Source organism: Convolutriloba macropyga, chromosome 8, assembly GCF_964194025.1.
Source record: "Convolutriloba macropyga chromosome 8, txConMacr16.3, whole genome shotgun sequence".
Taxonomy (NCBI): domain Eukaryota; kingdom Metazoa; phylum Xenacoelomorpha; order Acoela; family Convolutidae; genus Convolutriloba; species Convolutriloba macropyga.
In genome coordinates this window covers 26,906,949-26,934,632 of record NC_134475.1, presented here as the reverse complement: position 1 = coordinate 26,934,632, position 27,684 = coordinate 26,906,949, and the positions used below count along the sequence as shown (strand labels likewise).

At 35.5% G+C, this 27,684-nt stretch overlaps 1 protein-coding gene across 1 annotated transcript in view; it reads right to left on the bottom strand.

Annotated features, from left to right (window-relative positions):
• LOC142344645 (DNA-directed RNA polymerase I subunit RPA1-like) overlaps window positions 1-27,684 on the bottom strand; it is a 97,594-nt gene that overhangs the window by 46,252 nt on the left and 23,658 nt on the right. The window contains exons 8-16 of the mRNA XM_075396460.1: window positions 23,508-23,720; window positions 23,203-23,328; window positions 22,757-22,868; window positions 22,436-22,561; window positions 17,936-18,077; window positions 17,480-17,626; window positions 13,796-14,006; window positions 4,223-4,474; window positions 3,500-3,762 (exon numbers count right to left, since the gene is read on the bottom strand). Coding sequence (XP_075252575.1) covers window positions 3,500-3,762; window positions 4,223-4,474; window positions 13,796-14,006; window positions 17,480-17,626; window positions 17,936-18,077; window positions 22,436-22,561; window positions 22,757-22,868; window positions 23,203-23,328; window positions 23,508-23,720 — 1,592 coding nt within the window. The remainder of the gene's footprint in view (window positions 1-3,499; window positions 3,763-4,222; window positions 4,475-13,795; window positions 14,007-17,479; window positions 17,627-17,935; window positions 18,078-22,435; window positions 22,562-22,756; window positions 22,869-23,202; window positions 23,329-23,507; window positions 23,721-27,684) is intronic.

Genomic DNA, 27,684 nt, shown 5'->3' with positions numbered 1-27,684 from the left:
AACAAAATTTCTCGATTTTCTGTCATATTTCTCAACAGGAGTGTATTGTACCAAAAACTTTAACCAATTGGTACCGAAGAATCCGTTGACCAAAGACACATTTCAATTACGAAAAAAGGCATAAAACAAAACAATATGCGAAAAATTACTCGAAATTCGCAAAGCAGCGGAAAAATCTACAAATTAGCATAAACTCTTATTAATTACTGGAAAGCTTTAAAAAAAACTATCCAACCAAGCCCGTAAAGCAACTTGGCCACTTAAAAACTCCTAATCCAAAAAAATAGTTAAAAACTAAAAAAAGCCAGCAAACTCCAGGATAACATCCACTTTGATTGTTGCACAAAAAACATTTCATAGCGCGGACTATTTCGACTCCATTTTCTAGTAAGTCATACTCTGTTTTTCTTCATGAGAGGATAGAGGCGCTCAAATCAAAACCCAAAAAGCATAAGATATGGTAACTAACAATTAAAAGCAAACTTCAAGAAGCGTACATCTAAAATCGGGCTCAATGGGTTTATGTCGTTTCTATTTTGATTTCGCTTAGTGAGACTATCGGTCTATAATAACTATTTAGGAAGTTGAGGAGACATTTTAAAAAACGGCTCTGAAAAGACGCACACGAACATAAAATCAGCCTCGCTTACAGAAAACTTTTCGCTCTCGCAAAAAAACAGCGGTATAAACAAACATAACAGGCAAATTGCCGGAAAATAGCCGTGATAGACGCTTGTAGCCTTCCATGAATAGACGCTTGTAGAAACAACTCAAGAAATAAGATAGACACAATGACAACCAGTCCTTTAATATACCATTAGACTTTTTTTTGGGTTAGATTCGGACTGTCATGTTCATGAGACGCATAAGCTTTATAAGAACAAAGAACAAAGCCTTAATAGAGCTTTTTCAAAATTAATTTTCGAAATCAAAAACTTAAGACTCTAATACTCAAGAATTAGGTCATACACGTTTGGCACTACTTAGTTGCACACTATTGATCTCTAACTCTTAAATATTCATAAAAATTAAAGTTCATTAAGTGAGCTCAGAAGTCATTTTTTGAGTTAGCTAAGTCACGCAATTGACCTAAAAACCAAACAAATGACGTCTCCCACGCAAATTTTTACTGCAAAGCAGTAGAAATCGCTGAAATTGAAGAAGTCAGTTCCAGAGGTCAGGTCGCAAGAATCATCGAGACGACGAATTTAAAAAAAACATAGCACGACAAGTCCTGTAATACAATTCAGAGAACTAAAATAAATTATAATTAAACAATCAGTTACTCCACTTTAAAAGACAAATGAGAGCTGTTCGTAATGAGAATAAGCAATAAAACAACACCAGAACAACAAACAAGCAAGACTAAAAACTCATTTTTTTAAAGACAGGATCAACATCAAAAAACAACTGCTCTGAACTCAAACTGCCAGCTATATTCCTCTAGTTCTCATTAACAACCTGTCATTAAATGTCGATGAGCCTTCTCACTAATAATATTAAAAAATTAGACAAAAATAATAAAAAATAGCAATAAAACTCGCTGAAACATTTTGAAAACAATTAGTATAGAAGTCACAGAACGCAACAGCTACTGAATGATACAATAACATCAATTATTTGAATCTTCAATGACCACCGTTGAGACCTGTTATCAATGAGATTAACTGATAAGACAGCAATAAGTACAACAAATACTTGCAAAAATAAAAAAAATCAAAAAAATAATTAAAAAAAACGAGCAAGCGTATAACTCACATAAAGCAATCGCTATGAACTGAAATAACTTGCTTTAATTGAAGCCTTTTTAGCAACCTATGAGACCTGTCGATAATGAGACAGGAGTTAAGACAACAAAGTTGAAAACCAAAACCCGCAAAACTCGATAATTATTGAAAATAATTAGTGTCAAAGTTACTTAGAAAGCACTAGCTTTGAACAGAAACGATTAAGTCGATAAATTTAAACTTTATCAACAGCATCAGCGACCTGTCACCAAATAGATGAAATGATCAGACAGCGAAAAGTACAATAATAGTTGCAGAAATCAAAAACTCACTAATATTGTATGACAAAAAATAGTGGAAAAGGCAAAAGTTTTAGCTGCCCCTTAATGAATTCAAGATGCACAATTAGAACACATATGAACCGTCTTAAAAAGCACAGAAGGAGAGGAAACTCTGAAAATACCAACTTCTCACTCCACTTAAAGTTATTTTGAAAAAAAAAACACGCCACAAACCTACTCGATTTTTTGCTACCTTTATTATATCAGTGTGATAAAAATCACCACTCTAATTTGACTTCTCAAAAAGCTGAAAAAACGTGAACCGATCTTTAAAAAAACCATACCCGGCTGATAGCCGGAAAATAGCCGCCATTGATTCCCATAAACAAGATTGGGATTGAAGGAAGAGAAAAAAATTAGTGAAAATGATTTTTTTAAAAACAATTTTAAAGTGGACCTATTTTGATGTCATTTTGAAGCTGAACATACTCCTGTTTCGTAGTGAGACATCACGGGCTAGTATCAATACCAATAAGCATTAGAGATGGTAACGAAGAACAAAGTTCGAGTAATGAGCATCTAAAATCGGGTTTTATGGGTTTATCCCGTTTCTATTTCTGATTTTCGTTTTTTGAAACTGACTCTGTAAATTTTGAATTGCTGTGCTGAGCAACTGCTGTCTAAATACACTCTTAGCAGAATTTTCATTGACTAAACAAAAACTAGACCTAGATCGGACTTTGAGTGAACTGGGAAAACCAATTCCAACACCCTTTTCTCACTCTACTTTAAAATTAGAGCAAAAAAATTTAACGCCGCAAATGCACTCGCTTTTTCGCTCCGTCTCCTGTTTCGGCGTGACCAAAATCACTACTCCAATTTGACTTCAAAAATCATGAAATGTGTCAACAGATCTTAAAAAAAAGACAGCGCACCAATACAATTCAAATTCTTTGAGTTGTGAAAAAAAAAAACAAAATGTACCCAATAACAACCGCAATCGCTGCGCGGCTATTAAAAACCAATCGTTCGCTCCATTCGCCAATTAACCACTCCAAACTTTTTGGCGCGTTTGATTTCTCGCTTCAAAATTTACTCTAATCCAAGTGATTTAAAAAAGACTTCTCCAATACTTTTCCGAGTCGTACAAAATAAAGCAACCCAATACCATTCAATATCTTTAAATTTTTAAAACAAGAGATTGCCAAAATAGGTATCGCTTTGCGGCTATTAATAAACAAACGCCTCCTCTAGTTTGCAGACACATCTGAATATGCCTTCCCAAACATTGAGTTCGTTGAATCAATTCTGATCGAACTCCTGTTAAACCGCACATGCCCCTAAATCAGCTCTTTAATTTATCGAGCTCAAGATTTCATTTATGCGCTCAGATTCGCACTATTCCCTCAAAAATTAGGAGCAATCAATCATTCAGTAAAGCCTCCAAGTTATGAAAATTAAAAACAGAATTATAAATCACAATATATTTACCCCTTCACCCGGGTCCATAAGACTTTCCATAAATTTGTAATTGAGAAGCTGCTTGCATCTCGACTTCAATTTTCCATCATTTTTTGGGACACTTTCGTCTCTCATCCCTCCATATTTCTCTGAGACTGAGCCGAAAAATCTGTCAGGTGGCAAGTGTGTGATTGTAGGATTAGCTGGAGCGCATTTGGTCGGGGAGTATTTTTTGCCACTCTTGGTTATTGGCGTCTGTGAAACTGCAAATGAAGCATTCAAACTGTCCACCTCTGAAATATGATCACACAAAATACTGGATAACAAAATGCCTTGCGTTGAAGGGCGTTCTGATAGTCATACAAAGATCATCCTTGAATTTATTTCCTAGTCATCTTAGCAGTCACATATCAATACCAACAACGGAACTGAGAGTTTTACTAAGAGTTTAAAGTGTACAACCCACACGCATTATTTTCTAATAACCCATAAAACGTAAAATGCATTCAAAAGTATTCTACACATTGAATTATAAATCTGCAGATAGCATTTAGAAGCTTTCCTATATGTCATTTCAAGATTTACCACCCGGGTTGAAATATCAACTAGTTAAAATCAAATGTTACTCGTTGTCGCTTAAATATCAGATCCGAGCTGGTAGAAAACAAGAGGTACAAAAAGGAGTCCTTCCAAACCCACAAAATTATAGACCACATATTTATAATTTAAGCTATTTTTTGGAGGTGAACTAACCTTTCTGGTACGATTTTACACCATTGGTATCCACAGCCGCCCTGCATGTCCTAACTCGATCTTCATACACATTTTTGTTCTCAATTAATGTCTTCAGAGTCTTCGTATCTTTGAGGTAGCTGGATTTAATTGGATCTAGACCATCCTCGCCAAACAAGAACTGTATCATTGTTGCGTCGCTGTTGCGGACTGTACTGTCATAATGCACACGAACACCTTCAAGGAGTTTGATAAGACATCTCTGGAGATAACCTGAACACAGATTGAGCCCATCAGATCTCTTGCATAAAACATAACTTTATTGAAAGAGAAAAAACAAGTCCACTCCTGTCAAATCATTGCTGCTATCCACTTTTCATTTCTGTAAATTTGATCATCCTCAACAAAAATTGAATTCTGCATCAATAATTCGCATTCGTCTAAGCAAATCAGAACAGTTGACCAAAATAAAGGAGGAAAACGAATAGTAGAAACTACTATTCAAATCACAATTACTTTTTGCCCTAAAAACAATAACGGTACAAAAATGTTTAACTTAAAAAACCATTCCACCTTGTCGCCAAAAGAAGCCTAAGAATCACACAAGCATTCACAGCCAACAAGTTGCTGCAAAAGGTCACGACTAACCCCCAGACAAGGATTAAAACCTCAAAACGGAAAATTGATTACCTGTTTTTTCGAAGTGTTGATTTTTGTTTTACAGATAAAATGACAAATCGTGGTTCAAAAATAATTGCTTCAAACTTCGTTCAAGAGCAATTGAAAAGCGATGTCCTCAACTGACAGAATATTCTATTATTATTATTATAGTTTAAAGCCATCCCCTTTGAACACGACGTTAATCATCGGTGATCTGAATGAATATCATACGCCTCAATGAACAAAACAATTTTCCAATAAAAAGCAACTGAATAAAATATTTCTCTCAAACTACAAGCAATTAGTTGTTGAAAACGTACACTGCTTCGACCTACAAATAAAACGGAATTAACGAGGATTCAAATGGCGTTCTTTGCACTGAAGTAAACCGACCAATTGGCCACAAATGAAGTAAAGATCCTTAAAACACTGTTTTTTCTCAATGAGAGGATACAGGAATCGATATAAACAGCTAAACATTATACCCGGTAACTAAGACCGGATAACTATTCGAGCTGTACATTTGGGACTGCTTTGCAGACAAAAGCTGTTTAGAAGAGTTTTCAGCAAAATGAACGCAGAATAATACTAGCCTAGCGAAGTCAAAAAAGATTTCAAGCAAAATATTCAAAAAGCAGTAAACTAAGGTAAAGCAAAAAGATTTTGTTTGAAGAAGTATAAAACATAGAAGGACTAGTCCTGAATTGCAATGAAAAGAATTGAATTAACTGTGTCTGACCATTAAAAAATTTAAACCAATATCAAACAAGCCCAAACTAGGTCAAAAAAGACCATGACCCTATATATGCCCAAACGAAAAATCTGAAAAAAAACTTAGAAATGTTTCCAAGATCTATAGTTTTGAGAGAAACACTAAAAAATAAACTGGTTTATGAAAACATTAACTACTAAAATCCTTAGAATGAATACACAGTAGAGCACGGGTGTGGGAATCTATGACAAAAAAGTGCCGTTCTGAAATTCAGTGCCTTTAAATTAACCAAAACTCTTACTGACATGCCAAAATCCTTAATACCAGTATATGAAAGGTTTTACCAGTCGAAAAATAATTTTTAGCAGTTAGAATGACTTAAAACAGTTCTTATGATTGAAAAAGGAACAACAGAAGTACAAATGAAAGCAAGATACACAATCAACTTCAACCTTTCCAAAACCAGCAACTCAATAAAACGTTAGATAAGAGTTGGAGCCAATTAACTGACCAAACTTCACCGCATTATATGGCCAAGTAGAAGTTTGTTTTTCGGACTGTAAAAAGAACAGCCAGAACAAGAAAGATTAAAACACGCTCGACCTTTTTAACACTAAAAGTGGAAAGGTCACATAAACGAAAAGTTTATTGCCAACCGACGAGTCCTGAGATGAATGCGAATAAGTCATAACAGCAATTAACCAATTAACAAATACAAGAAAAACCCAAAAATTCACTAGAACTTTTTTTAACGCAGAGCAGTAAATCGAACAAGTCATAAAAAGCAACAGTTTTGAAAAGCAGCCAAAATTATTATTACTTTTAGTATTCTTAAGAGCCCATAAAATTTGCCAAAAAGGAAAACAAGAGAAAAGATAACCAAGAGATAAATAAAAACTCTCAAACCTCAAATATTAGTAGAGCTTGTTGGAAATTCGTGTCAAGGTTAAAAAAAAGCTATAGCTTTCAACTGATACAATTAAATCAACTAACTTGCCCTCCATCATCCCACTATGAGGCTTGTCCCAAATGAGATAAAGGATAAGAACACAAAGTAAAACAAATACTTGCCAAACCCAAAAATTCACTACACAGATTTATTTACTAGGTATATACAGGCCTCTATAGCAACCAATGAGACTTGTCATTAAAGACAGTAAGTGATAGAACAGATATATTACAAAAAAAGGCACAAAAAGCACTAGCTACTTGCTGATTAACATCTCAGTGTACAATCACGCCAAACCTACTCTTTCGCTCCCTCTCTTACGCGAGCGTGAAAAAATTAACACTATAAATTGACTACACATTGACGTTAAAAAGTGAGAACATATTACAAAAAGCCAGCGCACAAATAAAATCCAAATACTTTGGATTGTAAAAACAAGAGGACAATTGCTGCACCACAAAAATTTCCATTGACAAAGAAATTACAACGAATTAATTTGGGAAAAACATTCAGAAAATGTTTAGAAAACGCATTTAGAGAAAATTACTACATGTAATTTGGGAAAAGCATTTAGAAAATAATTACAAAAAGCATTTAGAGAAAAATCCAATCGAAAATACTCGCAAAAACAGTTAAAACAGAAAATAAATAGCGTTAACGCGAACAAAAACTAAGAAAAACCACCAGCCTGACCAAAGTACGACTGCAAAATCATGAAAACGCGTGAACACATATCATTTATACAAATTAGTAATAGCCCGCTTAAAAGATGAGCGCAGCATTAAATAAATTTTAAACACTATTTGCAGCGGTCAAAACCTCCAAAAATTGGACTCCAGATCATGAAATTAAACCGAAGCAATTATAGTCAAACATACTCCAAGACTAGTAGAGCTCTAAGCACTTAACAGAGAGTCAATTCAATCGCACCTCATTAGATTCAGTGTGTTGACGAGGTTTGAGGGGCACGCAGAAATACGCAGCAGTTTGAAAGTTAATTCACTATTGTTGGATTATGGGTGACAAATACATCAGGTAAATCAGCTTATTTAATTAGTGTAAATTACCCGCCAAAGGTTGATCTGGATGTGTGAAATTAGCCCAAAATTAGCGCTTGTGGTTTCTCACTTTTAGCTTTCGAAATCATGCTGAAACCCCTCCTTTCGAGCTAGGTTTCAACAGGAAGATATGTTCGAAATTGCGAGCGTTTTCTTAATCAAGCTGACTTGGTCAGAATATCTGCAGGCATGTTTTCTGTTCTCAAAAAAGACAGTTCAAGTTTCTGCTTTTCTACCAGTTCTCGCGCAAAGTGCAATTTTATGGCTAAGTGTTTAGTTCTTCCATGATGCATAGAATGCTTGCTTAGGGCAATACAAGCCTGATTAATCACAAATATCCGAGGTAATTTACAGAAAATTCCTGAGTACTCTAGAATACCACTTAGGTGGATAGCTTCTTTACTCGCTTCAACAACAGAGTTAAATTCTGCTTCAGCAGTTGATGTTGCTACAGTCTTTTGCGCCTTACAACCGCAACTTATAGCTCAAGACAACTCACTGTTATCCATGCTCCCTGCCCAATCAGCATCAGAAAAATTCAACAAATCATGAATCTGAGTCTTACGGAAATTTAAGCTCATTCTTTGTTCTTCGTAAGTATCTAAGAACACGCTTGGCCGCTTTCCATTGAACTTCAACGGAATTTTCATTAAATGAACTTGAGCAATACCAGCAAAACAAATCTCGGGTCTACTTGACAAAGCTAATTAGTAAAGAGAACCTATCAAACTTCAGAAGTTAGGTTTTTTCATTCTTAGTTGCTCCTCGCTCCCCTCCTGATGACAGTCGTTTTTTGAAAGTTTGTAATTTTCCTCTAATGGTTTACCATTTGTCTTACAGTCGTTCAATTTATAAGTTTATAATTTTTTCAATGTATTTGGCTGGAATAAATTTCATTTCCGATGATCTCTCAATTTTCATATCTAAGATCCACGTCAAATCTGAATAATCACTAAATTCAAATTTCTTGGAAACTTCAGTATAAAACCATTCACAAAAATTTTCAGAAAGCCCACAAATTAGGTCATTTACCCACAAACAGCAAAATCTAATTACTTTTCCGTCCTGCATTCATCATGAAATGAGTAAACAATACTTAGTGTACTGAAGAAAGCCTTTATAGTCAAGAAACAGATGGTTTCTTTCAAATTGTTTCAAACCATAAACTCTTTCAAATTACAAACAAAGGGTTTTCAATGTTCATCTTAAAGTTCAAAAAAATCAGGTTGTTTAATGACTACATCTTTTTCAATTAGAGCACTCAAAAAGGCAGTTTTTATGTCCATTTGTTTCAATTGATAACACTAAGAAATAAACAGACACATCAAAATCTAATGGTTGAAAGTCCAGTTGTAGGTGAGTAAGTTTCATAGAAATCTTTTCCGAAAACTAGGCTAAAACCTTTTGAAACAAAACGAGCTTTATAACGACATATTTCACCATCAGGACCAAACTTCAAGGCAAAATGCCATCTACTTCGTACTGGTTTTTTCATCACTTTTCACTAAGGACCAAACAAGGTTTTCAACAAAAGTTATTCATTTTTTATTGCTTTGAAATTTTGACTTTGCAAAGCCTCAACATTTTTAAAAAGCAAAGGATCGATAGCGAGTCAGAGTAAAAAATCCTTGAATCCTTACCAATGTCTTCGACTAAGTTTTGGGTTTTCTGACGTTTGAAGTCAAATTCATTTTCATTAAATCTTGTGTTTCGCGACTTTCGAATTTTGAGTTCTCCTTTTTCGTCATCAAACCCAATCAAGTAGCACTTACTATTATCAGAATTTCCGCGAAATATTCCCTTTTTTGAGGTTCAACCTAATTTTTTGCGAGATGTTTTTTCAATATGCATAAACGCTACACAACCAAAACGTTTCACAAAAGATAAAGTAGATTTTTTATTGGTCATCATTTCAAAAAGTGTTTTCTCAGGAGGTGAATGCAAAAGCATGCTTTTGACGTAAAAAGCCATGTTCAAAGCATATGTCCAAGTTTTTGTCCAAGCAAGCGTTATCCATGAAACAGCAAGCCATAGCAACAAATTCCACAAATTCTTTCAATTTTTCTATTTTCTTGCGAAGTATATGGAGCAGAGTACAATAGCGCTTAAACTCATTTGAAATGTATTCTCCACTCCCATCAAACTGCCGGGTTTTCCAATGTCAGTACAAAACTGTTTAAACTTATCCAAGACCTCGTCTCTTGTTTTCGTCCAGTAAACTTTTGCAAACGACTGAAATCATCTAAAAACCCAATTCCATACCAAAGGCCATAAAGAGCTTCAGGAGAAAATTTGCTCAAAACATCTGCATGCAAACTGTCCAAAATCTCTCACTCTTGTCATGCGATCATTGGGAGAAGGCTGTTTTCACTTATTTAACTCACATACCTCACAGCATTCAATTTTTGAATCACCTATTTTAATACCTTAACAAATTCTGACAGGCGTTTCAAATCAAAAAAAATTGTTGTCCCGTCTTTGCATTCCACATTTGTAAACTGTCCACATCAAATACTTTTTTATTAGAAAAACGAAAAGAAGTTTTCCACACAAACAATCCATTTTGAAACGAGACTTATTAAAATGAAACGAGACCTTATTAAAAACAAATTTAAGTCTTTCACCCAAAAGGACATCAATACCAGCTTCTCTAAGTTTTGAAACAGAAATTACGTTTTTTGAGCTATCAGGTACGAACAAAGCATCTTTAAAACAATTTTTTTCAGTTCTTCATTGCTATTCTTAGCGAAAAACTCAACATCCCCTTTTCCTAATATTGAAGAGTGCCGTTTTATTGGCATTGTGAATTATGCCAGAAAAAATTTCATTCAGTCTAGCAAAAGTACTTTTATCTTTAATCATGTAGTTTGTTGCAACAGATTCAATGATAAAATCTTGATGTTCAACACAATTCCCATCGAGAAAAAGCTAAAACATTTCTTTTCCTGTTCTTCTGAATTAAAATTTGACTCTTTAGAATTATTTTTTCGTTCAATATCTGTTGCATGCGATTCAAATTTCTTGCTAGAGAAACATGTTATTTTTCAATTAGATTTTTTGCTGTTAGGTTCTGATCATTGTGCACGACAAAATTTTGCTATATGCCCCCTCTTGTGACAAGTAAAACCAGTTCGATCTTTGGCAAAGAAAAGGGATTCTGATTTCTGTTTCTTTCGTTGCGTTTCTCACTTTCAAAAAATGACTCACATTTAATTTCATCAAAGCTTTTATCTTGACCATATTTTACCACAGTAAAAAAACTTTCAAATTCACCAGGAAGTCCGTTCAAAAGTATCGAGACAAACATTTTTCACTGATTGACTCATCGCATTCGGAAAAGTTTAACTGCATGTCCTCGGCTCTAAGACCATTTCTTAAACATTAACTTAAACTTTTCTCTCACACATGGGCCAACTTTCCTCAAACTTTTCTCTCACACATGGGCCAACTTTCCGAATATTCTTTAAGCAAGCCTTCTATACATCATGTTTTTCTAAGCATTTACTTCGCTCAAACATATTGTCGGTTTGAGTATGAGTCCAACGCTATACACAATGTTACATGCCCTGCAGAGACTCTGACCAAAATCTCGTTTAGCAAATTCAGTCTGTTCTACAGATCGATTTACCGTTTTTAAGAAATGGACTCTTTTAATCAACCCTTTTGCTTCATTCGACCATTTATTGTTAAATTACGAGCGATTTTCACACACCCGTAATCAAACTTTGACGCTCGCAAGAATCTTCGATTTTATAAATATCAAACATAAAACTAATTCAACAAATCAAGTTTCGAAAGTTTAACGCTCTCGCTCTCTCTCTCTCTCTCACTCTCACACTGTATTCTTCTTCTTTTTCTCTATATATCGCGCTCTCTCTCTCTCTCTCGTTCTTTTTCTTTATCTTTCTCCCACTCTCTGTCTCCTTCTCTTTCTCTGTCTTTATCTCTGGACATTCTCTCTTTTGACCAGATCACATTCTGTCTTTGTAACTGTCAAACAGGCCACCCCTTCTTTTGTCGTCTCGCGTTTTCTGGGCCCATAACCTGTTTACGAGGACAGAGGGGCACGCAGAACTACACAGCACTTTGAAAGTTAATTCACTATTGTTGGATTATGGGTGGCAAATATATGTAGTAAATCAGCTGATATAAATAATGTAAACTACCCGCCAAAGCTTGATCTGGATGAGTAAGTAACATTAGCTCAAAGTTAGCGCATGTGCTTTCTCACTTTTCACTTTTGAAGTCATGCTGAAACAATGCCCTCGCACTTCACCAAAGACCAACGCAACACAAACAATTTCTAAGGCTTTGTTTTAGAGCAAATAGTGATTGCAACTAATTTCTTTTGAGAGCCTTGATTAAGTGATCTTACAGTGGCCGTAAAGACTTTCGAAAAGATATAGAGGGCCCATTCTAGAGGAGTCTGTAATGACCGAACACACTATATTGTTGAGGTGAAAAGATATTTGACAGCGCGCCAGTATTATTTAAACTCCTGAACATTAGATCGTGCAAAAAATTGATATTAGACTAACGTCAGCAGAATCGTGCTCAAATGGCTGGTGAGAGGTGGGGGTTTATCAATAGCTAGCTGCGGCTTAGGGTGCCTAAGCTTTACCTTAATTGAGGGTTGTTGGAGTGGGGTGCTCATTAGGGAGTAGGTGGGTGGGCTAGCGTGCGGGGTTACCGGTAGATTGAGCTGCACTGCCGGTAGATGGGGCTAAGTGGCAGGGGAGGGGTTGTTAAGTGGGGTTGTTGAATTGGGGTGGGTGGGAATCAAACGCTAAGAACCACCTTTCACACAATGAATTTGTCTCTTAGTTGTAAACTTTCAGTGAATCACATACTGTCAGACTAGTGAGCTTTAAGGCTCTCAGCAAACTTAATGTTCTCTGTGATTTACCCACTTAAAGTCCTCTGGGATGTCAAAAAAACGATCAGACGAAAAGTTCGTAGTACAAAAAAATCGCATATCAAAAGACCAGCAAACATACTCGGCAGATTGCCGGAAAATAGCCGCCACTGATTCCAATAAGCATGATTGGGATTGAAAGAATAGAAGATATTGAAAAAAAAATTTTTGTACAAAAACATTTTTTAAGTCCGTTTTATTTTGATGGCATTTCGTAGTTGAACATAACGTACTTCTGTTTCTTAGAGAGAGGCTACAGGGGCTAATATCAATACCAATAAGCATTAGAGATGGTAACTAAGACTTATAGGAACGAATAGTTCAAATAGCGGGCATCTAAAACTGGGCTTTATGGGTTTATCCCGTTTCTACTTCTGACTTCAATTTTTTATACTGACTCTGTTCATTTTGAATTGCTTTGCTGAGCAACTGATGTTCAAAATCACTTTTAGCAGAATGAGAGAATAGAGAAACTGGCCTAGAGAAGTCAAAAAGATATCACGCAAAATGTTGAAAAAGCGGCAAAATGAGGTAAAGCGAAACATTTTTTTATTCGACGAAGTAAAAAAAAAACATAGCAGGACAAGTCCTGACGCATAATTCAAAGAATTTTCATTGACTAAACAGAAATCTAGACCTAGAACGGACTATGAATAGATTGGAAAAACCATTTAGAAAAAAATCCGATCAAAAAAATCGAAAAAAGAGTAAAAATCAAGTGAAATTGCCGCATGTGAACAAAAAAACCACTAGCGAGAAAGCGAATTTTTTGTCCAAACACCGTTTTCTCACTCTACTTTAAATTTAGAGCGAAAAAATTTCACGCCGCAACACCACTCGCTTTTTCGCTCCACTTCCTGTTTCGGCGTGACCAAAATCACTACTCCAATTTGACTTCAAAAATCATGAAAATGTGTGAACAGATCTTAAAAAAAAGACAGCGCCCCAATACAATTCAAATTCTTTGAATTGTAAAAAATAGGAGCGCTATAATAGCCGGCTGAGAAGATGAGGGCGGCTATTAATAACTAATATAATTGCTACAAGCTACGTTTGAGAGTAATTAACTAGCTAGTTAACAGTCAGCAAAGTAAGATCGTTAAGATTTTCGCAAAGAAGGAACCAAACTTCCAATGAAATGCTTAATTTCTTTAAAAGCAATTGATAATTTAATGTTTTTACGCACTTTGAAATTGCGAAATGTTCAGTTGAGTTGCCCAAATACCTGAGCACCTTATTGAAGAGCTGCTATGCAGGTGATTCAGTGAGTCAATCAAATCAAAATCTATATGATACTTACCACTTCTACTAGTCTTTACAGCCGTATCTACCAAACCATCTCGACCAGCCATGCAATGGTACACATACTGTGACGGTTTAAGTCCAGTCAAAAAACGATTGGTGGCAAATCCTCCAGCCACTGGATTCAAGTCGTATGGTTTGAAACAGGCCAGATGTTTGCCACTCAACTGCATGGGTATACGGCGCCCCTCCAACTCAATTTGACCGTTCTGAAGAAAAAGAAGATCTATGAAACTATTTCTTTTTCCTTAAGAATTGCTCTTCTACATTTGCAAACATAGCTGGCAGATTGCCAGAAAATAGCCGCAGTAGATTCGTAGATCGGCAGTCTAAAAACAGTAAAACATACCCGGCAGATTGCCGGAAAATAGCCGCCGTTGATTCCAATAAGCATGATTGGGATTGAAAGAATAGAAGATATAGAAAAAAAGATTTTTGTACAAAAACATTTTTTAAGTCCGATTTATTTTGATGGCATTTCGTAGTTGAACATACTTCTGTTTCTTAGAGAGAGGCTACAGGGGCTACTATCAACACCAATAAGCAATAGAGGTGGTAACTAAGACTTATAGGAACGACGTTCAAATAGCGGGCATCTAAAATTGGGCTTTATGGGTTTATCCCGTTTCTACTTCTGACTTCAATTTTTTATACTGACTCTGTTCATTTTGAATTGCTTTGCTGAGCAACTGATGTTCAAAATCACTTTTAGCAGAATGAGAGAAGAGAGAAACTAGCCTAGAGAAGTCAAAAAGATTTCACGCAAAATGTCGAAAAAGCGGCAAAATGGTAAAACGAAAAAAAGTTTGACGAAGTAAAAAAAAAATAAGAGCGCAATAATAGCCGGCTGAGAAGATGAGGGCGGCTATTAAAAAGACAGACCAAAAAAAAATTTGTCTTTTCATTGAAGGCTGATCTGTTATATTTTGATTAAAAATCTGTATAAGTTCTGGCTGCCTCTATTAGCTGATCTCAAATAACCCTCATTTAGAGTGACACACACCCATTTGACCTTATCTCTTTGAATTAAAGTAAATAAAAGTCAATTTCAAACTGAGGAAGTCATTTTTGAGAGTGAGGTAAGTCAAGTGTGACCAAAAATTTAATCACGCGCATGAACAAAAAAACTCGCTCCACTAAGAGCGAAAAATGACGTCACACATGCAATTCAGTTGAAATTGCATGAACGAATGAACAAAAAGTGGCTGTGACGTCATATGGTCGTAACAAAAATCATGACGACGAAATAAAAAACATAGCAGGACAAGTCCTGACGTACAATTCAAAGAATTTTCATTGAATAAACAGAAAATCTAGACCTAGAATGGGCTATGAGTAAATTCAGAAAACCATTTTAAAAAAATCAGAACAAAAAAATAAGAAAAAAAAGGAAAGTCAATTTCAGAGTGAGGAAGTCATTTTCGAGAGTAAGGTAAATCACGTGTGACCAAAAACTTCATCACGCGAATGAACAAAAAGACTCACTCTACAAAGAGTTAAAAATGACATCACGCACGCAATTCAGTTGAAATTGCATGAACGAATGAACACAAAGCAGATTTTTAGTGGTTGTGACGTCATAAGGTCGTAACAAAACTCTTGACGACAACAAAACCAAGAGAAGGCCAATAATAGCCTCAGCTATCGCTTCACGGCTACTAAAAAACTAAAAATCTGTCAAAAACCTTTTTTACACAACCTTTCCTTTGATAGTTAAAAAATCACATAGCGAACAAAGATATATGAAAAATATTGAACAGAATAATGATGTTAAATAAGAATTTCCCATTTTTTCAGACAGCCATTAAAACACTTGACTATATGCTGAAAAAATTAAGCAGATCAGACTAATTAACGACTTAAAAACACGTAAAGTGAAGTGGTTGTGACGTCATAAGGTCGTAACAAAACTCTTGACGACAACAAAACCAAGAGAAGGCCAATAATAGCCTCAGATATCGCTTCACGGCTACTAAAAAACTAAAAATCTGTCAAAAACCTTTTTTACACAACCTTTCCTTTGATAGTTAAAAAATCACATAGCGAAATCACATAGATATATGAAAAATATTGAACAGAAAAATGATGTTAAATAAGAATTTCCCATTTTTTCAGACAGCCATTAAAACACTTGACTATATGCTGAAATAATTAAGCAGATCAGACTAATTAACGACTTAAAAACACGTATAATCCTTAATCAAAAACAAAGGGACAGACTGACAAAGACAAGCTCAAGTTTTTAAAAAATTCACTGCCCGAGTTTGAAAAAATCGTGATTAGACATTAATACCTGCAAGCTCGAAACACAAGCTGGATCAAAATTTGTGGCAATACAAAGCCACTGAGGTCAATTATTTTGGAGATAAACTGATAAGCAACCCTAAAAAATGCCCTATTTCTTATTGAAACAGAGCAGGACGTACAATTCAAAGAATTTTTATTGACTAAACAAAAAAAAACTAGACCTAGAACGAACTATAAATGAATTTGGAAAACCATTTCCGAAAAAAAAAATCAGATAAAAAAAAACAGAAAATCAATGTCAAAATGCCGCATGTGAACAAAAAATTACTAGCGAGAAATGGAAAATTGATTCAAACAAAAAACTAGGCCTAGAATGAGCTGTGAATGGATTGGGAAAACCATTTAGAAAAAATCCGATCCAAAAAATCGAAAAAACAGTAAATATCAGAGTGAAATTGCCGCATGTGAACAAAAAACCACTACCGAGAAACCGAATTTTTGTTCAAACACCGTTTTCTCACTCTACTTTAAAATTAGAGCGAAAAAAATTCACGCCGCAAAACCACTCGCTTTTTCGCTCCACTTCCTGTTTCGGCGTGACCAAAATCACTACTCCAATTTGACTTCAAAAATCATGAAAATGTGTGAACAGATCTTAAAAAAAAGACAGCGCCCCAATACAATTCAAATTCTTTGAATTGTAAAAAACCAAGAGAAGGCCAATAATAGCCTCAGCTATCGCTGTGCGGCTATTAATAAACCAATTTATGACTTAAAACTCAACGGAACAAGTCTGTTGTATCTCTACAATTATATAACTATACTGATTTATTACAATAAAGCCAATAAAAATTGCAAATATAATTTCTTAGCAGCATTGAGTCAACTATTCACCGCTACAATTCCGGCCAAACCGCCTTCAGATCAATTTATCCCAAAAAAAAAATTCTTTCAATTTGCTCAGCTCTTCCCTATCGATAAACAGGGTCATGAATAAGTTGAAACATAACCGAATAAACGTCGGAAGAATTGCTCTCGAACGACTAGTGGGAGCTAATCAATTGCAGCCTGCTTCAGTAGCGAGGGGGGGGGGGGCTAAATGGGACTAAGAAGTTCAATAGTGGACTTCAAATAACCACATGAGAGGTTAACATATACGACTATTAAGGTTTAAAGTAAAAAATGGCACCAGTTTCGGCGCACTTTTCATTTGACTTTTAGCATTAAATTGCCGCCAATTGAGTTCAGCTGATTGAAATTGTGATTGAGAGGGAATTTTAGACCACGCGAAACGCAAAAAGTCAAGGGCGTAAAAGTCACTCGAAAAGTCAAAATTGTCAAGCGAAAATTTTGCATAAAAAAAGACACGTTTACAATAATTGCTATGAACTTCGTTCAAGAGCAATTAATAAGAAAGCGTTTCGTGTTAGCATACCTGAGCCGCAATTTGCGCCATATTGATTGCACTTCCTTTGGCTCCACTCTCGATCATCATGAGTAGATTGTTCTCCGGAAACTTGGCTTTCAGGCCATAGGGGATACATGCCTTCGTTAATTCAGAGTTGAGAGTGCCCACTTTACCCTAAAGTAGAGATGAACTTGTTTAGAAAAATGAACCAAACGACATTACCGATACCAATCTAATCTTTAGAACTAGTCAAAAAATACAGATGGCAAATTTTTAGGAGCTATTGCAGTAGGATTTACAGCACAAATGAGATTTGAACTAATTTGCCAATAAATCTGGTATATATTTAAAGTTCAGTTAAATGTGCTAAAAAGTCTAGCCATTTCAATACATCTCAAGAAATCTTGAGCCCGTTAATCAATACTGATTACATTAGAAGCATACGGTTAGAACATCACATTTATACAGCAGATTGAAACTTACACTCATCAGTTTTTCCCAATAGGACATCTTGAAGGCATCGCGCTTAGTATGAACGGTTTGCAACTGATTCTTCAGCACTCCTTCATCCAAGTCAGTAATGTCTCCACCCTGCATGGCTTCCGCGGTGGCCAAAGAGCCAACTCTAAACAATAAAACAACAAAATATCTTGTTCTCAGCTCGCCACGAAAATATCCTGAACAGAATCGTTTCTGATCGCTCTAGCTGTCTACGCTTAATAACAACCTACATTTAAATATAGCCGGCAGACTGCCCGATATAGCTGCGAAATATATTACTAGCTATGGTAAATAATTAGCAACAGAAACATGATTGTGTCTGAAATAATCGAAACTGCTCTATAAAGTGTAAAACTTCAAAAATAACTTAGCTCGCCTCAGTGAGAAGACCCATGAAAATTAATCCCCATGAAGTAGCCTTAACTGTGAGTAAACATAGCCGGCAGACTGCCTGACAATAGCCGGGAAATTAACCGTTCAGACAGAAAAAAGGCTACTAATATTTTCTCTTTCTATCCCTATTGTTATATTAATTTTCAAACACCAAGGTAATTCCAATAATAGCGCTTTATAATCCCCTAGTTCGAGTGATCTCTATTCAAATTCGGTTAAAGTTCAAATCTTCAATTTAGATTTAATAAATGAGTGCAGAACCATTTTCTTTAGTGACGTCATTCATGCATGGCTTATCACTAGAGTGACATAAAAACACTCGCACCCAACAGAGTAACAAACCATATCACGCAAGCAAAATCTGCGGCAGAGATGGTAAATTTGTTAGAAATTTTTACCAGGCAGAAAACAAATTAAGGGAAGCTATCTCTGCTAAATGTCAAAAATAAAGTTCAGAAGAAATTTTTGGCAAGCTTGTTTTCACAGAAGGGGCTAATTTTTTTATGGTCAACCTCGAAAAGTCAAATGGGTCAGACGAAAAATCCGTCAAGCAAAACAGCGCATTAAAAAAGACCAACCGGACTAATATATTTAGTACAAACTTCGTTTGAGAGCAATTAATCACATATGAAACCAAGCAATCGTCTCTTTAGTCTCACATCTGATATAAATCATTTTCAGTCAAATTGAATTCGCGTGCTCTGCCACATTGAAAACTGCAAAATTGAGACGATGGTGTAAAGGCAGGCACTAATCGAAATACTTCTATTAATAAAAATATCCAGACTTCCTGAAAACAACTGCCAGAGATTCCGATTACCTCAATGGTCATTCGAAAGTTGGATTGGATTTCGTTGTTTGGCACACTACTGTTTCTCGATTAGAAGATACGGGGCAAAAAAGCGGTCAAGCAAATAATTACATGACAGAAAGACTGAAAATAGCAAAAAAGACCACAGGGCTAATAAAATTGCTCCAAGCTTAGTTAAAGAGCAATTAGAAAGCTTTGAAAAAGCCGTACGCGATTCAAAAAATTGCTCACTTTTTGCATTTTTTTCACGAGCTTGTCTCGAAAACCAGATAAACTAAAACGACAATCTAATCTCCACGTTTTCCAATTTTGTTCAACAATAGAACGATACCCGGTAGATTGAAGGAAAATAGCCGCCGTTGACTCCCATAACCACGATTGGGGTCGAAAGAATACCAGAAAATAATGAAAATTTTGATTTTTGTCCAAGAACATTTTTAAACTGCAAACTATTTTAATATCAATTTGTAACTTAAAATGCTCATATTTTTTGCTGAGAGGATACATGGGCTAGCCTCAATACCAATAAGCATTAGAGATGGTAAATAAGACTTATAAGAAGAAACTGGCATATTCAAGTAACTGGCATCTAAAATTGGGCTTCATTGTTTTATCCTGTTTCCACTTCTGATTTAGCTTTTTTATTTCTGACTCTGTTCGTTTTGAATTGCTTTGTTGATCAACTACTGTTCAATAGTATTTTCAGGAAAATGAAAGATGAACGAAACTTGCCCACAGAAGTAAAAAAAAAAATTACGCAAAATGTCGCAAAAGCGGCAAAATGAGGGAAAGCTAAACAAAAATTTTGTTCGACGAAGTTAAAAAAACATAGAAGGACAAGTCCTGAATTACAATCCGAAGAATTGAATTAATTGAGGACTTGAAAATTAACATTTTAACAGCGGGATCAAATTCAAAATGAGATGGACAACAGCGTCATTGGCCCTATACACGGAAAATTGCGAAGAGATTTTTTTTCAAGATTTAGTGTTTTAAGAAAATCAAGCAAGAGCAAAAAGCAAAACTTACTATTTATATCCTTAGATTGCTCTCGTAAAACAACAACATTGTTGGAATCAATGACAGAAATCAAAAAAGGCAAAAACTAAAGAAATTGGCAAAATTAGACTCTCTGTCGATGGCATAAAAATAAGAGGACCTCAAGACTACATGCCAACAACCAGATATAATAAAACATTAGTAGTCATAAAAAATTTCTTTCACTTATCCACAAAATCTTTATTAGCCTTCGACGAAACCTGTCATTATTGAGATAAAATGATGACAATTACGACCAATTTCGCAAAAAAAAAATCAAACTTCACTCATACTTTAACAAATAAAAACCACGGAGAGCAACAGCTAAGGACTGAAATATTTATCTTCAAAAACCTCAGCTACATTAACAGCCGATGAGATCTGTCATTAATGACATTGTGCGTAGGACAGCAATAAGTACAACAAATACTAGAAAAATCTCAAATTCGCTACAATTGTTTTGAAATCTTACTTCAATTAAGTAATAAAAAGCAAAAGTTATGAGCTGAATCAAATAATTAAGAAATTTTAGGCAGACCAAGAAACAATTGAGACCCTAAGTCATTAATGAGACTAAATTCCTTAGTCATTAATGAGACTAAGGAATACGACAACCATGTGAACAATAAAAACTCGCAAAACTAAAAAAAATCGATGATGTTTCTAGAAAAAAATCAGTGTCGAAGTCATAGAAAACATTAGCTTTAATGTGAAACAATGTAGTCAATTAAAATAAATCTCATTAGCAATGTCCTTAATGATAGTAAAGGATAAGGCAACCAAAATAAATGCAAATGCTACGAAAAGTAGAAAATTCAATACAAATTTTTGAGAACCAATAGTGTCAGAGTCATGAAACCAACTAGTAATGAAACCGAACCACTAATTATATTCATTTACACATCATTAGCAACCAATGTGACCTGTCAACAATAATACTAAGTGATAAGACAACAAATATTAAAAATAGGCAAAAATCAAAAATTGACTAATAATTTTTGACAGTAAATAGTGTCAAGTCGTAAAAAGCGCAAACTGCCCGCTGGTGAATCCAAGCATTTGCGAATAGTCACAATAAGAACACTTATGTTTCATTTTTATAGAACTCAAGAGAAGAGACACTGAAAACAGCCGCGCGTGAAAAAACTCGCTGTCAAAAACCGAAATCCGTTCAAATACCGATTTCTCACCAACTTTAAAGTTACTTCGAATGAAAAACACGCCTCAAACCTACTTTTGCACTTCCTTTGCTACTTCAGCGTGATTAAAATCACCACTCTAATTTGACTTCTCACTGACGTGAAAAAGCCGAAAAAAGTGTGAACATATATTAAAAAAAGACAGCACACCAATACAATCCAATTACTATAGATTGTAAAAATAGGAGCGCTTTCACAGCCGGCTGAGAAGATGAGGGCCGCTATTAAACATAACTAACTGCGGATTAGGGATGCGAGCTTGAGCTTAAATAAGATAAGAGTGGGAGGTAGTGAGCGCGGGTGCGGGGCCAATATGCGAGGTTACGGGAACAATGAGGTAAAGTGGAGGGGCGGGGGCTGGAGGGCTGAAAAGAGCAAGTCTTAAAGAGGGAGGGGTCAAATTCGAACAACCGCTCTTCGCATAACGACTTCAAGTTCGCATTCGACATCTTTTCTTTGGTGATCAACACACTTCGATACTTAGAGACTATTGGCTGTAAGGCTCTCAGAGAACTTAAGGCCCCCGGGCCTTCCTTTTTATCGTTTTTGAATGGGTCAGACGAAAAATCGGTCAAGCAAAAAATGCAATCAAAAAAATTACACGACTGATAATTGCTTGGAAGCAACTAATTACTTTGTTTGAGAACAATTGAAAAAGATCACCATAACGCCTCTTCGAGTCGTAAAAATAGGTGCTCAAGAATAACCGATTGCGAAATCTAGTCGGCTATTTGAAAAAAGCAACGATAGAAAGCCAATAACAATTGACTATCGCAATGACAGCTATTACAAAATGTCTGGAAAGGGGAACAAATTAGCGCAAGGGAAGCCAAACGTTAACACAACTTTACATTTCGATAGCTCTTCGGAGATCGAGATATTCAAAAACCCATCAATTGAAAAACCATCTCTACCATCTCTAATGGTTTCCTAATTGAACGGGCTTTCTAGTGCTAAAAATCAAGTTTTTCCGTGTGAGAAAAATCGAACGACCGATATTGAATAAACAATATCCATTGAGCATCTATGTGAGGTACTTACTTGGAGCAAGCTTTGTTTTTCTTGCGTCTTACTTTTTCCGCATCACCATTACAGAGTACGTCTTTCACTCCTAAGGTGAAGCCACGCATATGTTGCAGATAGCTAGTCATCAGTTTTGAGCAGGCGCTAAAAAGGGCAGGAATTATTATCTTTGTGAAAATTTCACCGCGACATTTCTTGTGAATATTTCAAACAATGCTTCAACGGGAAGTTCACTTCTAAATCTGAAAAATACTATTTTAAAGATAAGTAATCTCCGACAAATCAAACGGCTCATTTTTTTGAAATGCTATCTGAAAACGAACCTTAGTGTGAACGAACCTTAGAAACTTGCTGCACGTCTGTGGTCCGTATAGCTCATACAGACAATGAGTGAATGAGTGCTCTGCACTTCCAATTGAGGTTTTGTCAATTACTCCTTGTAACAGTTCACCTGAAACAAAAATGTAAATTGAACTAAAAATGACCCTTCACTGTAAGTTCACTGCAAGATTCCGGCTTCAGAAAATTTTTTCTACCCATGAACAAATATTTCGTCAGCTCTCACATAACCTTTAAAGCAAATTGGAGATCCTCAAAGAGTATTCTACGACATCAAATTTGGGATAAGATTCACGAAAAGGATACCAAAATCACCTGATTCAAATTTCGGCAGCCCGAACTTCTCTGCTTATGATGCAGTCAGAGAAAGTTTTCAAAAAAGGAAAATACTGATTTCTTGACGAAGGTCATATCGATCAGGCCAATTCTAGTTCAGCAACACTTACCATCCCTGACAAGAATGACCGAGTCGTCCATCGTGGATGCCTCATACATGGCAGTCAACTGCTGAAGTTTGGACCAAAGCTTCTTGTTAACTTTAGATTTGCCACAAAAGTTGGGCAGAGCAACACCTACGAAAAACAACACGAACTTCCACAGTACTCAAGTTGGATCTATCACTATATAAGAAAACCTGACAAAATATAAACTCCTTTTCATAATGCTATGTTTCAACTTAAAAGCCACGAAACCACTTTTCGAAAAATCTTTTATGGGAGATTTTTATATGTCTTATTTGTGTTGATGATACCTGAAGGTAAGCAATGTTGTAGCACCGTTGAGAATATCTGCTTTCCAGACCATAGCACCTGAGGCTTCAGAATTGTCGGCCTGAGTGAGTGGATTGTTTCATTGTGAAAAGGGATAGCAAACATGACCAATTTCTGGTACTCTTCTTTGGTGAAGAAAGTCCCACGCAGAGTCAAGTGAACAGCCCCCACAATATGGTCTTGAATCAATCCACCTAAAGAGTTTCAACCTTAATGAAAAAGCCCAGAGCAGCAATTTCACTGGGAGTAAACTATAATTCTTTAATTGTATCTAGCAATAATATACGCAATAATTCAAAAACCAATGCTATATATAGATTCACTAGACATCAGCACCTACGTTTCTAATCAACTTACGAAAATGCTATCTATAATATAGGGGGCAGATTTCCAGAAACTCTTCCTACGATATCTTCCTATAGCTGTGCTCAAAATACCAATGAAAAAAATGAGATCTTAAAAATACGAACTACTAATGTCTCAACTTGATTTCGTCAAAAGTAATGTTTTTAGAAGCTTTCCTCACATAACCTTCAACTAAATTAAGACATCTTCCTTTGACTTTAACTCCTCAAATAAAAATAATTAACACAAAGTACTATGCCGATGAGACCGTTGCCTCTTCTGACTAAAAACTTGCAAGACCTAGAAATTTGAATGAAGCTGACCAAAATAGCCGTTTTGAGTAACTCAAAGATTTTGTGCAGAAACTCTGCTCACGCTGTTAAAAAACTTGCTATCGGTATATGTTGCTGGCTGTGAAAGTTTCATGAACTTACTGTTAAAGCCCTTACTGTTCTGTGAAATATTTTTTACAAGCAGCCACAAACATTTCATCAAATTATAGGTTTAACTGTAGTCTTTCAGCAAAGAGTGAGGATCGGGGAAGGGCAAAACCTACTCACAGAGCAATAAAAACAGTGTGATATATGTGGAAACTCCAATTTAGTAGCTACTTCAATCTTCGATTGAGTTACTTAAAAATTGCCTCACTAGGAAAAATCATGCTCAACACCTCAAAGCAGGTTGATGTCAATTCTACCTGGTGTTGGAAAAAAGTTAGTAAAAATCATCAGAAAAGAAAAAACATGTTTTACAAGCGGGAACTATTTACTGCACCCGTATATGGCCATCATTTACGTTTATCAAAAAGTGTACTGAACTAAAGACAAGCCGATCAACGCTCAAATCATGGTGTAAAATATCACTTCAAGAGATATTGGGGTCAACGAACAACACGTTCAAAATGCCTTTATTTGTGAGAAAGGCGGCCTGATAAATCTTAATGTGATCAAAGACGGGTAGAGTAACTTAGGAAGCCTCGCCTGCCCGTAAAGTCATAAGCATCTAGTAAACGCAACCAATTAACCTCGGAGGAACAACTTCTCTCAAAAGATCAGCAAAGTTTTGTGTTCCTAGTCACAAACTCAAGCTTAGCAAGGCTGCCATCATATAATGGGCACAATGGGCTAAAGGAGCGGTGTGAGGTGTCCAATTTTTTTTTAAAAAAAACTGACCTTCTGATCATGAAATTAAACATCTTCAACAGTTATAGGGAAACAATTAAAAACCATCTCTAAAGGTGAACTACAACCAATTTAATGCCCCTGGCGTAACCAGTTGATCCCGTTTTGGAGGCCTAAAATAGAAATGGTGAAACGAAAAATTGATCAAGCAAACAATCGTTCAGTATCTCAGCGTTGAATGCACGGAGAACAAGACCCAGGTGCAAACTTTGAAATTTAAAACTTAAAACATTTATATTTAATCCTTAAATTTAAACGTTCAATTTAAAAATTTCGAACTTCAAATTTTTTCAAAAAAACTTCGAAAAATTGAAAAAGCTGTGGAAATTCATAGAAAAAAAAGTTAAGCCAGAAAAGTTACCTCCACCACGCAAATTAAGCCTGAGTCAACAAAATAGTGAAAAAAGCAAAACTAAAAGTTTCGCATTGAAAATGACAAAGAACAGAATCAAGTTTTCCTTAAAAAAATTCGATGTCGCCAAAAAAGCCGGATGTCATATGAAAATCGAGCCAATATTTGCTGAACAGTAGTTTACAGTTTGCCACAATACAATGGAAAACAGAAGATATAACATGTCATGTTTTGTCACCAATAGACCCCAAAGTCGAATAATACACATCTAAAATCGTTTTCAAGCGATCCTGATGTGATATTTTGGCTTCTTACAGTAACAGATAGTAAAACGATATTTTACAACGTCAAAAAATGTGGTTTTAGATTACAAACATAGCCGACTAACGTCGGAAGAATTACTCTCGAATCTATTGCACAGTCATTAGAGGTTAATATATATACCACTATAACCACTAATAAATTACATAGGTCGCAGATTGCAGAAAATAGCCGCAATAGCTTTGTAGATCTGCAGTCTCAAAAAGATAGACCAAAAATGAGATTCTTTTTATTAAATGCTGAGATAATACATTTTGATTAAGAATCTGTTCAACTTATTGCTGCTCCTATAATCTGCTCTCAGATAACCTTCAATTGGAGTGACACACTCACTTGATCCTATCTCTTAGAATTAAAGTTAAGAAAAGTCAATTTCAGAGTGAGGAAGTCATTTTCGAGAGTGAGGTAAATCACATGTGACCAAAAACTTCATCACGCGAATGAACAAAAAGACTCACTCCACAAAGAGTTAAAAATGACATCACGCACGCAATTCAGTTGAAATTGCATGAACGAATGAACAAAAAGCAGATTTGAAGTGGTTGTGACGTCATAAGGTCGTAACAAAACTCTTGACGACAACAAAACCAAGAGAAGGCCAATAATAGCCTCAGCTATCGCTTCACGGCTACTAAAAAACTAAAAATCTGTCAAAAACCTTTTTTACACAACCTTTCCTTTGATAGTTAAAAAATCACATAGCGAAATCACATAGATATATGAAAAATATTGAACAGAAAAATGATGTTAAATAAGAATTTCCCATTTTTTCAGACAGCCATTAAAACACTTGACTATATGCTGAAATAATTAAGCAGATCAGACTAATTAACGACTTAAAAACACGTATAATCCTTAATCAAAAACAAAGGGACAGACTGACAAAGACAAGCTCAAGTTATTAAAAAATTCACTGCCCGAGTTTGAAAAAACCGTGATTAGACATTAATACCTGCAAGCTCGAAACACCAGCTGGATCGAAAATTGTGGCAATACAAAGCCACTGAGGTCAATTATTTTGGAGATAAACTGATAAGCAACCCTAAAAAATGCCCTATTTCTTATTGAAATAGAGCAGGACGTACAATTCAAAGAATTTTTATTGACTAAACAAAAAAAACTAGACCTAGAACGAACTATAAATGAATTTGAAAAACCATTTCCGAAAAAAAATCAGATAAAAAAATAGAAAATCAATGTAAAATTGCCGCATATGAACAAAAAAACCACTCGCGAGAAATGAAAATTTGGCTCAAACCAAAAACTAGGCCTAGAATGATCTACAAATGAATTGGGAAAAACGTTTAGAAAAAAATTAGATCCAAAAATCGAAAAAATAACAGTAAAAATCAAAGTGAAATTGCCGCATGTGAACAAAAAAACCACTAGCGAAGCGAATTCTAGTTCAAACATCGTTTTCTCACTCTACTTTAAAATTAAAGCAATAAAGATCACGCCGCAAAGCCACTCGCTTTTCGCTCCATTTCCTGTTTTGGCGTGACCAAAATCACTATTCCAAATTGAGTTCAACTGAAAATGTGTGAACAGATCTTAAAGAAAAAAGACAGCGCCCCAATACAATTCATTTTATTTGAATAGTAAAAACAAGAGAAGGCCAATAATAGCCCCAGCTATCACTGTGCAGGTATTAAGAAAAAAACTACGCAATTTGAGCTCACTTCTTTTCATTTGACTTTTAGTAGTGAATGGCAGCCACTTGAGATCAGCTGTTGACACTTGTGAAAGAGAGAGAAAATAAAATCACGCAAATTGAAAAAGATAAGGGCGTAAATGTCACTCGAAAAGCCAAAACGGCCCCGCAAAAATTTGGCACAAAAAGAAAGCGCAACATGTTTACCAACATACCTGGCAGATTGCCGGAAAATATCCGCCGTTCATTCCCATAACTCTATTGGGATTGAAAGAAAAGAAAATGTCAACAAAAACTGATTTTTGTAT